This window comes from Spermophilus citellus (genome assembly GCF_964194105.1).
Source record: "Spermophilus citellus genome assembly, chromosome: 4".
NCBI classification, from domain to species: domain Eukaryota; kingdom Metazoa; phylum Chordata; class Mammalia; order Rodentia; family Sciuridae; genus Spermophilus; species Spermophilus citellus.
In genome coordinates this window covers 1166729-1179412 of record NC_138185.1, presented here as the reverse complement: position 1 = coordinate 1179412, position 12684 = coordinate 1166729, and the positions used below count along the sequence as shown (strand labels likewise).

Below are 12684 nucleotides of genomic sequence, written 5' to 3'. Positions count from 1 at the left end.
AGACTGTTTGCCTGGGCAGGAGCACTGCTCCTGGGTGGAGGCCTGGGGAAGGCCCTCAGGTTGCAGTTAGTATGTGCGATGTGTGGAGAAGCAGGTCACCCTTGCAGATCCGCGCCCAGCATGCAGGGCAGCTGCTTCTGTCCATCTGGATGCTGATCTGCTGATCTGCACCTCCGTTCAAGGCTCAGCCCAAGGCCTCACCCATCCACGTCTGCTGGTCTCTATTTAATGAGCGATTTTGGATTAAAATGGGAGTCAGCAACAGGGCAGGGATCTATATTTATTCTCAGCAAGATGAAAATTGCAAAGATGTACTTAGGGTCATTACAGGAAATCTAATCACATGCATCCTATCGCGCCTGAGGGATAACTGCACTGCCACAGGGGATTATGAGCGCCTCCCTGGAACGCAGCCCCCGGCACAGGAGGGGCCCCCATTAGGCTGGAGGGGCCTTTGGGGTCTCCAACAGGGCACTGTCACTCGCCCCTGAGGACTTGTTTGGCTTATTAAAGACTTCTCCACCAAGAAGCACAACAAGAGGAGAAAGTTGAGACAAGATGTGAGAAGAAGCCGGCAGGCCCGCGAGAAGCCTGTGATCCCAGCAAGGGCAGGAGGAACCCAAGTTCAAGGCCAGCCTGGGGCACTTAGGCCCTCAGCAACTTAGTGAGACCCGGTTTCTTTTCTTTTTTCTTTTTCTTTTTTGATTGTTAATTGAATTATCAAACATTCTATGGTGTTTTTTAAAAAATATTTATTTAGTTGTAGATGAACACACAGTATCTTTATTTTTATGTGGTGCTGAGGATGGAACCCAGTGCTTCACACACTCGAGGCAAGTGCTTGACCACTGAGCTACAGCCCCAGCCCGAGACCCTGTTTCAAAATAAAAAATTAAAAGGGCTGGGGATGTGGCTCAGTGGTTAAGTGTCCCTGGATTCAATCCCTGGTAACAACTAAAACATCATGAGTAGGGAAAAGCCCCCATCTTCCCACCTCACAGACATAGCCCGAGGCTGGGGGTGCATCCCCCAGGCCCCGCTCCCTCCCCTGGGCTGGATTCCAGAGCCCTGCTCATTTGCTCTGTTCTCATCTGTATGTGCATTTCCTGTCCCTTCTGCAGATATTCCACGACTGATTTTTATTCTATGGTTTCTGACAGGTCTTCAGTGTCCATTGCCACACACTGGGCAACCCTGAGCTCACCACCGGGGTGTCCCTGTCTCCTCTGGGGCTACCACTGTGGCTTCTGCTTACCCAGTCCTCCTGGCAAGGACAGCAGCTGACCCCCACCAGCCTGGACTGGCCCACTTACTCTTCAATACCCAACGTGGTCATTTCTGTCACTCCATGGAGGAGGGACAGAGGCCCAGGTCTCCTGGTGTAGGGTATGCTGAGGACAGGGCCTGGGGTGCTGGGGGCGGAGCCCAGGCCCCTGACTCACCCCAGCAGGGTCCTGACGCAGCCCCTCCCTGCCCAGGGTGGGAGCCTGCCCAGCAGGGCCTCGACCTTGCTCAGAAGGCCCACGGGGGGAGAGGTGCAAGGTGGGGGCAGCAGAAGGCCCGTCTGCAAGCTGTAGTGAGGCTGCTTAGTGGGTCAGTGTCCTTGAGAGTTCCTCCATAGCTGGGATAGTAACTAACACAAAGTCCTCACCACGCTCGAGCAGTCCACCAAAGAGCAGGCTGAGGAGAACTAGGACCCTCAAAAGCACCCTTTAAGTCAGCCATAATTAGCAGGAAACCAGAGACCACGTGGCCACCCCTGCCCCTCTTCTAGGCTTCCTGTCCTGCGGGTGGGCCGCCAGACCTCTTGTCCAGCACAGCAGACAAAGAGGCCCAGACACTGGGCAGTGAGGAGGTAGCCAGGATGTGGAGAGGTACCAGGGGTAAGGAAATGGAACCCAGAAAGTGACCAGAGCCCAGGGAATGACCTGCCTGCAGAGTCCATGCTGGCTGTGGCCACATTTGTCTGTCCTGGGCTCTCTATAGTTCTACAATGAGAATGTCCCCCTGCACTGAGCAGATGCCACCTCTCTTGGGTCCCATGAGTGGTCCTGGCTGTGTCTCCTGATCTGCACGGAAAGGTCCCACCTGACTTCAGAGCAGCCATGTGGGCAGCCAGGCGCCGGTGAGAGCTCCGGCCTTTATCTCCAGGGGATGCCCCTTTCCCCTGGGCCTTGGTCTGGGGCCATGTTTCTGTGCTGTGTCTTGGGACAGTGCACACGTGGGGCTGCTGGGGCAGAGCGGACTGGGTCAGAGTCTGAGCTTTGCTGTTTTGGGAGAAGGGCCTCCCTCTGAGCCTCTACCAGCAGCCACCCTTGGAAATCATGGCCAGGATGATCCTACGGTTCCTTGCCCAGGACCACAGTTCTCAACTCCAGAAAGCTCTGGAAATGGGACCTTTCAAAAACGCATTTGTCAGCAGTTCTTATCCTCGGTCAGCAGAGGCCGAGGGGGTCAAGTCTCACTCCCCGTGGGCCTCAGGTTTCAAGAAGGCCTGTCGGGTGGCCTGGGCAGTGCCACAGCCCGGGTCACATGCCCCGGTGTGAGGGTCCTGTCCCCAATGATTCCATAGTGTCTGTTCCTGCAAATGCTAAGTGAGAAGTCAGCTGCTTGGCCAGACGCCCAAGAGCACCCTGGGTCAGCCCCCTGGCCGGTTCTGTCCTTGCTCGGACTTCACCCACGGGACAGGAAGCTCGAGGCTGGCTGTGGCAACCAGGTTGTGAGCTGTCCTCCTCGGCTCTGCTGTGGTCCCTGTACCCTCCACGCAGGTCCCTGAGGCCTCCTGCCAGGAGACCATCAGGCTGGGTCGGGGCAGGCCCATGTGCTTGGGTGCTCTGGCGGGGTGGGGGGCCTTTCCCCTCTTCTCTCCCTTCTCCCCACTCCAGGGGCCATTTCCTCCAGAGCGGGGACCTGGGGGGACCTGAGTGGGAACTGTGCTCCCTTTTGTCCATACGGTCCACTGAAGCTGAGCCATGGTGACCTGTGAAGGCCCGGGGCTCAGCTGCATCTAGCCCTCTGCCTGATAGTCGTGAGAAGGCTCCGCCCTCGCTCCCACCCTGGGCCCCTTCTCCAGGCAGAGGGCAGCAGCACCATGGTGAGAACAGATGTCCCCAAGCAAGGAGTTGACTGACAAGTTAGCTGGGGGGGAGGCTAAAGGGAGGGCTGGCCACGGGAGGCCTGGGGGGCTGGCCTGGAGAGGAGCCCCGCTGCCCTGCTGGCCCCACACTGGCTCTTTGTTTCCCAGGACGTTCTAGGTTTTGAGGCTGTAAGGCCTTTGTCTTGGGAAACTGGGGAGGTGGGTCCCCACATAACCTCAGTCAGACATGCAAGGCCAGACTGCGGGCAGAGGGGAAGGAGGCGCAGGCCTCTCAGAGCCAGGCGTCCTGGTGGGACGAGAACAGTCTGCTCAGGACCAGGGCCCTGAACCCAGGGGCTCCACGGGGAGAAGGCGGGGCAGCAACCCGGGCACCCAGCATCGTCAGGGCACACCACACACAACACGTGCCCACACACAATGCCCACACACAACACGTGCATACCATGCGACTGTGCTTATCATGCGCACGTTCAGGCAGCACTGGGGGTAGCACTGGGGCAGAGAGAAAGAGGGTGCCCCGCCTCAGCTCTATGCTCCCCCCACCTCCTGCTCTACCTGGCACAAGGCCGAGAGACGGCTGACCGGCGATATGGCGGGGCAGCGCTGCCTTTCCAGACCAGGGCTCCCTGGAGTTGGTAGAGTCCGCGCCTGCGCTGGGGCAGCGACCGACTTGAGGTCCCATAGTGCACATGGGGTATCTTAAGGAGCACATGTTGGTGGATGGAGCTTCGGAGAGCGGGCACTGGCTCCCCGCCCCACAGCCCTCCAGCAGAGCCCGCCCTCAATCGGTGCCCTGGGAGTCACCGAGGTGTGCAGGAGAGTCATGGTGGTGTGCGACATCACTGCTGACCCCTCGGCCCAGAGAGAAGACCTGAGGGTGAAGAAGCGGATTACTTTTGAGTTTCAGCAGCAGGTGGAAGGCACTTCCTTTGGAAACTCAGATTCTCTAACATCAAAAACATCTTGCCTCTCGTCCTGGATGTTGAACAGAAGCTCCAACCTCACTGCGCTGCACGGAGGGCTTGAAGGGCCCTGGGGGTTGGAACAGACCTGTCCAGCGGCTGGTCAGCACTATGGTGGGGAGAGGCACTTCCACCCAGGGCCCTTCCTTCAGAGCTGGCTGATGCCCAGACGCCCTGGGCACCAGCTGGGCCCTGGGAGATGGGAACCTGGGTGCAGAAGCTCCTGGGTGCTCCCATCCAGTGACACACACAGGTCCCCTTCGGTGTGTGTCACTGAGACGGTGTCTGGGCTGCTCCACAGGCGGGGCCTGGGAGTCTTCAGAGCCCTGGTTCCTGCCCACACCATGCCGGTCACGCCTGTGGGCTGCAGTGTGCCCCCTGAGGTCATCTTTGATCCTCGTCAAACAGCGGCGCCGGAGCCCCTGGGCAGAGGCGGGCTGAGGAGGACTGGGGACTGGTGTTTGCTGGAGGAAGATGGTTTGTCCTCATGCATGAAGCTCAGAGCCCAGCTATTCCCAGGGGTGTTGTGATGTCAGTGTCATCTGCAGTCAGAGCTGGAAGTGCCGAGCCGGCAGGGCTCTGGACACCACCAGCAGAGGCTGCGAACCGTTGGCCATGAGGATGCGTCCTGTCAGATGCCTCGTGGCCGTGGTGAGCACCCCGTGTGCTGCGGCCAAACGTCCAGATGGGCTGAAGCCTCATCAGGACAGACAGGGCTGTGCGCGTGGACCCGGGAGATTGGCCGCACGTCAGGCTAAATCAGGGGTTCCCAGGAGGGAGACTGACTGTGGGCTCATTGTGTGGACAAAAGGGGGCTCCAGGCAGAACCAGCCGGGCCGGGAAGGGGCTGGAGTTCTCTGAAGCACCCGGACTGTTCCTGGGAACTCCTGAGCCAAAGTCTGCTCCCATCCCTGGTGGCCCAGGGTGAGCAGGGCTGCCAGGGGGCCTGAGTGTCATGGGGAACAGAGGCCACCTGCGGGTCCACGCAGGGCTTGGCGTTGCATTCTGATGGCTTCTGGAAGCCCAGATGGCAGCTGCTGCCTTTCCGTTCGAGTTATGGACACAACCTGGGGAGAGAGGAGGCCTCCCCAGAGGCTCCCGTCCACATGGGCTCCTCACACACACACCCTCCTTTACCCGAGACTCAAGAACACTTCTGAGACCAGAAGCAGCTTCTCTAGGTACACAAGCAAACACTCTCGGGCACCTGGACCTGGAAAGGACCACATCAGCTTCTTTTTTTATTATTTAAAAAAATTTTTAGTCGTAGGTGGACACAATACCTTTATTTTATTCATTTACTTTTATGTGGTGCTGAGGACTGGACCCAGCGCCTCACACATGCTCCGCGAGTGCTCCACCGCTGAGCCGCAACCCCAGCCCCACACGTCAACCTCTTTTTATCCCAGGTCTCTTTCCTCGCCCCCTGACCTCCGAGCATTAGCAGCAACCAGGGCTTTGCTCTTCCAGGGTTAAATTTGCAACCGTGTATCAACTTTCCAATTTTATAGAACAGACTCTTGCTGGGGTATTGGAACACAGTGGCCAGGGCCACAAGTCCAAAGAGGCAATTGTTGGAGAAATGATTTAATACAGAGCAAATCCCTCTATCTCCATCCCTTCAAATGGGATGCCAAAAGAGATTAAAGACTAAAAACATATCACAAACAAATTTACATTATAAAATTGCTGTAATCATTCTCTGCTGGATTAACCAGGGCTTAGGGGCTGCTGCTCGGGGTCCCGCTCAGGGTCCTCTTCAACAGCCGATGAGAAGCCAGAGTGGCTTTGGGTCTGGGGGGATGTTTGCGTGGTCTGGCCCCCCTTTTAGGAAGGCTGTATTTGTCCTTTATAGGGAGGCGCCTCTTCTGTTAACATCCTGGCCTGTAGGAAGTAGACGGGCCTCTTGGCTGAGCCCTGTCTGTACTGGGATGCTCTTTAGCTTGGTCACAAGGTGAAAAGGTTCCCCAGTGATCCAGGCAACATCTGCACTAAGGGGAGGGCAAAGCTCTTCTTTGGGATGAAACTGACAAGAGGAGCAGCGGGAGGCCAGCCTGCTGGTAGGAGGGTGGGTGGACGGAGGGTGCTGGGGACCAGCGGGGCCAGCCCTAGGCCCCTGGGTGAGAGCCCAGCTAGGGTAGCTCTGCCTCAGTTGGAAGCCTGCTGCCCCTGTCTGCAAGCCAGGGATGTTTGGTGACAAGCCAGGGAACAAAGGCCTGTGGGCGCAAAGCACCCTGGGCACCTGGGGGCTGCAAGTGCAGGGGCCTCCTGGGTGGATGGCAAAGGCGGCAGGCTGGGTTGCACTGACCACAGGGCACCAGACGGGAGAGGAGAAGTGTGCAGTGGTGTGTATGGGAGGAAGGAGAGCAGAGGCCAGGAGCCTGCCTTTGTCTTCTGACCTGTGTGGGGCTCTCCACCTGGCAGGCTAGAGGGTGCCCTGGGGTGAGGAGGCAGGCCAGAGGTCAGACGGTGCAGGACCTGGCTGGGTAACTGACTCTTCTGCCCCATCTAGGGGCGCCTCCACTGGGCTCAGAGAAGCCGGCCCCAAGCCCCCATGAACCAGGATTGTCAGGAACCATCCCCCAGACAGGCCAAGCCAGGAGCTCAAGACGGGAGATGAACCCTGGTCAGCAAGGTGCGGAGAGCTTCACCTGGGTGGTTAGCAGGGGCAGGTGGCCCTGCTCCAAGACTGCCCCTCCCCAGGGTGGGGGAACCATAGTTGTGACCTTGCATATGCCTTCTTTGGTGGGGGTGGGGGGGATTTTGCGGCTGCTCAGGCTCAGGTGTGGTATCCAATGTGAGGCTGGAGGGCCGGGGGAACCTGAGACCTGGTAGAGGCACGGCCCCCATCTCTCTTGGCAGAAGGACGGTGAGGGCTGCTCTTGCTGCCTGCCTCAGCCCCACCTACGCTTTGGAGGAAGACTACTGCCTGTTTGCCTGGCTCTAGAATTTACTCCCTGTGTCAGGGGACATTTCTGGTTACTATTAGGCACAGAGGGGAAGGAACAGTCATTTCGGGGGCTGTGCACACAGCACAGACAGGGGCCTGGCTGACCACGGGTGGCTACTGAGCACTGGAAATGTGGCTGTCCAGACGGAGGCAGGCTTTGCACACAGGACTGCAGTTTGAAGACTTGGTACCAAAAAGAGTAAAAGATCTCACTGATCATTTAAAAACATGGACTTTTCCAAGACATAGGATATGGTAATATTTTGGATATGTTGGGGCAAATAAAAGTAATCAACAGCTACTTTTACCTGTTCACTTTTTATTATGTAGCTCTTGGAAACGGCCTGCTCGGCTCCATGGGGGACGGGCTGATTCAAAGGGCCGTAGGACAGCTCGGTCCTGCGGACGCTGTCTCACCTCAGCACCTACACCTGAGCTCTGCACAGGGCTGGCCCCACTCCCCTCAGAAGCTAAGCTCTTTCCCACTTAACTCACCCCCTGGTGCTGGAGAAGCCAGCCCTGTGCCGAGGAAGCTCTTCCCAGGTGACCCACAGCTGTTCTCCACACACCCGCAGGAGCACAGCCCTGGGGAAGAAAGACAACCAGGGCTACTGCAGAAGAGCTGCGGGTTGGGACAGGCTCCCCTTGCTGGTCGAAGTTTGGCCACACAGTGGTGGTGGTGGTCTGAGAAGAGGAAGTTGGGCCTGCAAAACCTGGGATGGGGAGACTGGATTGCTTCGTTAGCCAGCACTATTGAAAAGCTACTTAATCTCAATATGAGAAACCACTCAACACTGATGAAAGACTTGCTGACATTTCAGAGAACAACAGACCCACAGCTTGGGAATGCAAAAGATAGCTAAATTTAATTTGAACTTTTATTTCAAGCTGTTATCCAAAAAATTTTTGACTAATGAAACGATTCTTTTTAAAAAATCGATTTTACCCAACAGGGGAAGATTTTCCTTCCCCTTTTCTTATTTCATGTATCAGCTAAGGAGTAGTATGCTGGGGATCCGTTTCAGCCCCTCAGAGACTTTTGGGCCTTAGAAGCAGCTGTCCCTTAACACATCTGAAAATTGAAATTATGATTTCAGTCACAGATGGACACTATTCAATTTGATGCTAAAATTTAATCATGTTATTTTTGTAAAATAAGTTGATTTCAAATACTTTATTCTGATGGTATTCACGATGTACCACACATCTGTCTTAACTGAAACACATGACTTTTAAATTACAACATGTAAGTAATTTACAGAGTTGATGTCAGATGGCTTTCAAATGACCCCACAAGTAAATAACATAGTTTTCCTGCCTTGACTTATCAAAGGGATCTGGAATAGTCTAACACTAAGCTTTTTGGATGGGCAAAACTCATAAATTGAACTACTGAGGGGAAAGAATGTTGAAAAAATAAAAATGGAAATTAGCAGGAACCAGTATTAGCATATGTCTTCATGAATAAGACTCAATCACACTTCATTTTGCAAATACAAATAGGCCTTTTAAAATATATTAATTAGAGTTAAGCGCCTTGGACAGGCGCTCCCCAGGACGGAGGCACTCTGCCGGCGAGCACAGCATTGCCAAGAGGAAATAGATTGATGGAGCCGTTTGGTGCAAACAAGCGGGGACAGTTCTGTGCGGGGCTACCCTGTGGGCTGTGGGCTACCCTGTGGGCTGTGCGCTGCCCAGTGGACCAAGGAGAGTGGCAGAATTCTGAGCTTCGTACCAACTCTGGGAGACAGACCCGCCACTGCTTACCTCCGTGAGGCACCCGAATCCTAACAGATTACTCACCGGTACCCGGCCTCCTCCCTCCAAACGGTCCAGAGTTGGTAGGGAGGGGACTTTATTGGTCCTGGGGCTAGATCGGGGTCCTGCGCTGACCGCACCTCACCGGCTGTGAGGACCTGTCTCCTTCAAGCAGTCCTCCTAGGCAGAGGGTCACCAAGGTCTCCATCCCAGCGGGCAGAAAGCCGTAGCTGAGGGGTCCCGGCATGTTCAGGGATGAATCCACGGACTTCAAAGAGGCCTCCTCTTCCTGTGCCTCTTGGCAGGAAAGAAAATAATAGAACTAACTCAGACTTGGAAAAGGCCGGAAAGTTGCCCGAGGTCCTTCTGCGCACTGCCGCAGCTCCTTTGCACACCGCGGTGGTTGAGTCTTAGAGCGCACGAAGGTACTCGCTAGGGGAGGGCTGAAGTCTTGGAACCCGCACAGGCGGGAGGTGCTCTGAGACGCGCGTTCTTGGGAACGCGCCCAGAGGGAGCATGTCCCTGCAGTGTGGCTGAAAAGGCCGACCAGGCCTTACCCACCAGCTAAACCCCGCGACGCTGGGAGCCTGCGCTCCTGGGCCGGCGCTAGGCAAGACCCCGTCCTGGGTGGGACCAGTATCCGCCCCCGCTGCGGCACTGTGACTTTGCCACGTTCTTCTTTTGGAAGGTAGTGGCGGTGGCCGAAGGGGCTGCGGTTAGTCACCCGCCACCGCCTGTACCTAGACTCGATGACCCCTGGCCAAGATCAGGGAGAGTGCCCAGCAGGAGCTGAGGAGTCCCAGTCGTGAATTTCGGTGCCAGGTCCGGCTTCGCGCTTTCCGCGGCCCCAAACTGTTCAGCGCCCACGGTCTGGGAGCGAGATCCAGCTGCCTTCTCCACTTGGGGTCCAGACAATCATCTCCAGTGCTGGCAACATGACTCAGGGGACAACGTAAACGAGAGGACGCTGCGAAAGGGGTCCCGGGTCTTCACGGCTTCTCATTACAGTGTTTGCAGAGCGCTGAGGGCGATCCCGAGAAGGCGGCGCACTTGTCCGGGCAGGGCCCCAGCGTGGCGCTCGCCGAGAAGGGGTAGACAGCAGCCTGGCCGAAGGGTGTCAGGGGCGCGGCGGCCACGGGCGCGGCCAAGCCCTGGCTTTGGTTGAGGTAGGCCACCAGGCGCCGCATCTCGTCCAGGGCCTGCGCCTGCATGAGGATGTAGTTCTTGGCCAGCAGCAGCGTGGCGATCTTGGAGAGCTTTCGCACCGACGGGCTGTGCGCGTAGGGGATGACCGCGCGAAGCCCGTCCAGAGCGTCGTTCAGGTCGTGCATGCGCCGCCGCTCGCGCGCGTTGATGCTGAGTCTCAGCGAGCGCTGCTCCCGGGGCCGCCGCCGCCCGTCCGCCGCGCCCCCCGGCCCGCGCCGCCGCCGCCGCTGCTCGAAGGCGTCGTCCTCATCGCCACTCTGCTCGCCGCTGCTCTCGGCCGCTGCGGCGGGGGCGCGGGGAGCGGGCACCGCGGGGAGGTCGCCGCCCGGACCAGGCGCGCCGTAGACGCGGGCCGCCTCGGGGCCCCTCACCGCCCCGTAGGCGAGGCCTGCGGCCGCCGCGTACCCGTGGCTCAGCGCCAGGTATGCGTCCCCTGACAGCGACTTGAGCTCGGCCATCGCCCGCCGGAGCCGGCCGCCGCTAGTGGTTCCCGGCCTCGTGAGCCCCTCCCGCGGTCCGTCTGCTCCAGAGCCTTCGCGCCCGGCCTCTCCGGCCCGCCTCCGCCCCGCCGCCGCTTCCTCCTCCTCCTCCTCCTCCTCCTCCTCCTCCTCACCGCGGCGCGGGGGCCGGCCCGGGGGCGGGCTCTGGCTCCCACTCGCCCCCGCCTCGGTTTTAAGCTGCGGAGGCGCCGGCTGGGACTTCGAGCCGTCCAATCAGAGGGGACCTGGTGACTGCCTCTCTCGGAGCCCGGCTCCACCGGCGGCTCAGACGGTCAGGAGGGCGGCGAGGGAGGCAGAATCCGGGGGCACTAACCTGCCTCTCAGCGACCGGGACCGCGGCCTCCTGGTGTCCTGGGGTTGGCCGCCTCCAGACGCTTGCGTTCCGCGTGGACACCCTCATAGTTCTTCCGTCTTGTTCCCTGTCCTCGCTCACGGGAGCCCGGGAGCGAGCGGAGCGGTACCGTTGTGCACCACAGTGGGCACAGCGTCTGCCCAGCCGCTGCTCGTGCTGTGTGGACCTACGCTCTGGGGGTCTCGCTCGCAGTCCCGGGTGGGCCTGAGCAACGCGTTCCGGGGCGATCAGTGGCCAGGTTGAATCCGCTGGGCTGTCAGCGATCTGTGAGCAGGGGCCCTTTCCCCAACCTGCAGCTGCCCCCCTGTCCCCTACAGGTGCCTGCTGAGGTGATTCCCACGTCCCCCAACATCCAGTAGTGATTTGAAGCAGGATAACACCCTGGCTTAGGAGAAGCCCCTGCTTGTAGTTATCTGGTGTTTTGTGTGAAACATTTCCCCACACTTTGTCCTGCCTGCAGGGGAATTCTCTCTCTGCTTGGTGGGTGGAGAGTCGATGGTGGAACTGGGGAGCAGAACAAAGGGAGCTGGGGCCTGTCACCTGGGATCCTGCTTGTCACTCTTGGAGCTGACCATAGGCTGGGTGTATATGGGGGATCCTCTGTCCCAGCCAAGAAGTCTTTGGGTCACTGCAGGTGGCTTCACCAAAGGTGCTGTCCAGGGGTGGCCGCTGAGCTCACCATACCCAATCCTGAGATTTCTCTTACTAGCTAGGAATGGGTCTGGGGCTCAATGGGTCACTGGACACAGCTTCCCTCAGGGTGACAAGAAGTCTTCCCCCAGGGAGTGGAGGTGGGGCCAATGCCTGCCTATAATCATTTTAACCCAGAGAAGGTGGGAGAGCTGGGTGTTCCCTCTCCTATCAGGAGAGCATGTGGAGCTGGATGCAGATGCCAGTCTTTCTCCCACGTGGGAACTGCCTAGAGGCTGGGTGGAGTTAGTGACGAATGGCTGCTCCTGGCCCAGTGACTGGGTCGCCCTGGCTTCCAGCAAGATGTGGAACCACTCAGGAGTGAGCTTGGCAGAGTTGCTGATCTCTGTTCCCCAACTTCCACCAGGAGAGGGACGACAGAGATGACCCAACTGAGTGCTTTGGGAAGGCATCACATCTGAGGAGTGAGTGGGTGGGAGCTGTGTGCTCTTTCTATCCACAACAGGCCCCTCCCTGGACCCCATGCTGGGTGGTCATCTCAAGAAGACAAAACACAACATGTAAGTGATCCTGGGGGGAAGCGGAGAGGAGCAGCAGGGTCCAGCTCCGTCCACCCTGCTGGCTTTCCTGTCCAGCTGACTGTGTTCTGGAGGGCTGGCATCTGCCAGCAGCACATCCTGTCCCCAGGTGTGAGGTGCCCTTGTGAGAGCCCTGTCTTTTCCTGGGGAGCATCTTCCAGAGACCACTCTGGCTGTCATGCATTTTGGGGGGAGCACTTCCTGCAGGTCCCCTCCAGGATTGCACTGCTTCAGCCAAGGCTGTGGTGAGCAGGGCATGTGGGGCCGTGGGGCTCCCCTGGTTCCCAGGGCCGACAGGCTCAGCCAGGGGGTACACCTGCTCCCAGGGAGCCCAGGACTCAGGGCTGTGGGCGGGGATGAATTGCACTGATGGTGGGTTGTGGCCCTGAGGGCACCTGAGGCCAGGAGGTGCAGAGCTGGCATTGGCGAGGGCTCTGAGGGTTAAGGTAGGTTTGGGAATGCACAGGCGTCAATGCCGCAGGCAGGGGTTGACCTTCACCCAGAGCCAGGTTCTAGGGCGGCTGCAGGTGACAACCTGGGAGAAATCACATCAAAGTCAGAGCTCCCTCCATGAGCTTTAGGAGTGGGGCTTGGGGCCCGTCAAGAACTTCCACTAGCATCTACCTGTTC

General features: G+C 58.3%; 1 protein-coding gene across 1 annotated transcript; it reads right to left on the bottom strand.

Moving 5' to 3' along the window:
* Positions 1-9756: 9756 nt before the first annotated feature.
* Positions 9757-10431, bottom strand: BHLHE23 (basic helix-loop-helix family member e23; the record flags this gene model as incomplete). The annotated part of the gene is made up of 1 exon (XM_081293328.1): positions 9757-10431. One exon carries the CDS (start codon positions 10429-10431, stop codon positions 9757-9759), a length of 675 nt encoding a protein of 224 aa, XP_081149454.1.
* Positions 10432-12684: the final 2253 nt, after the last annotated feature.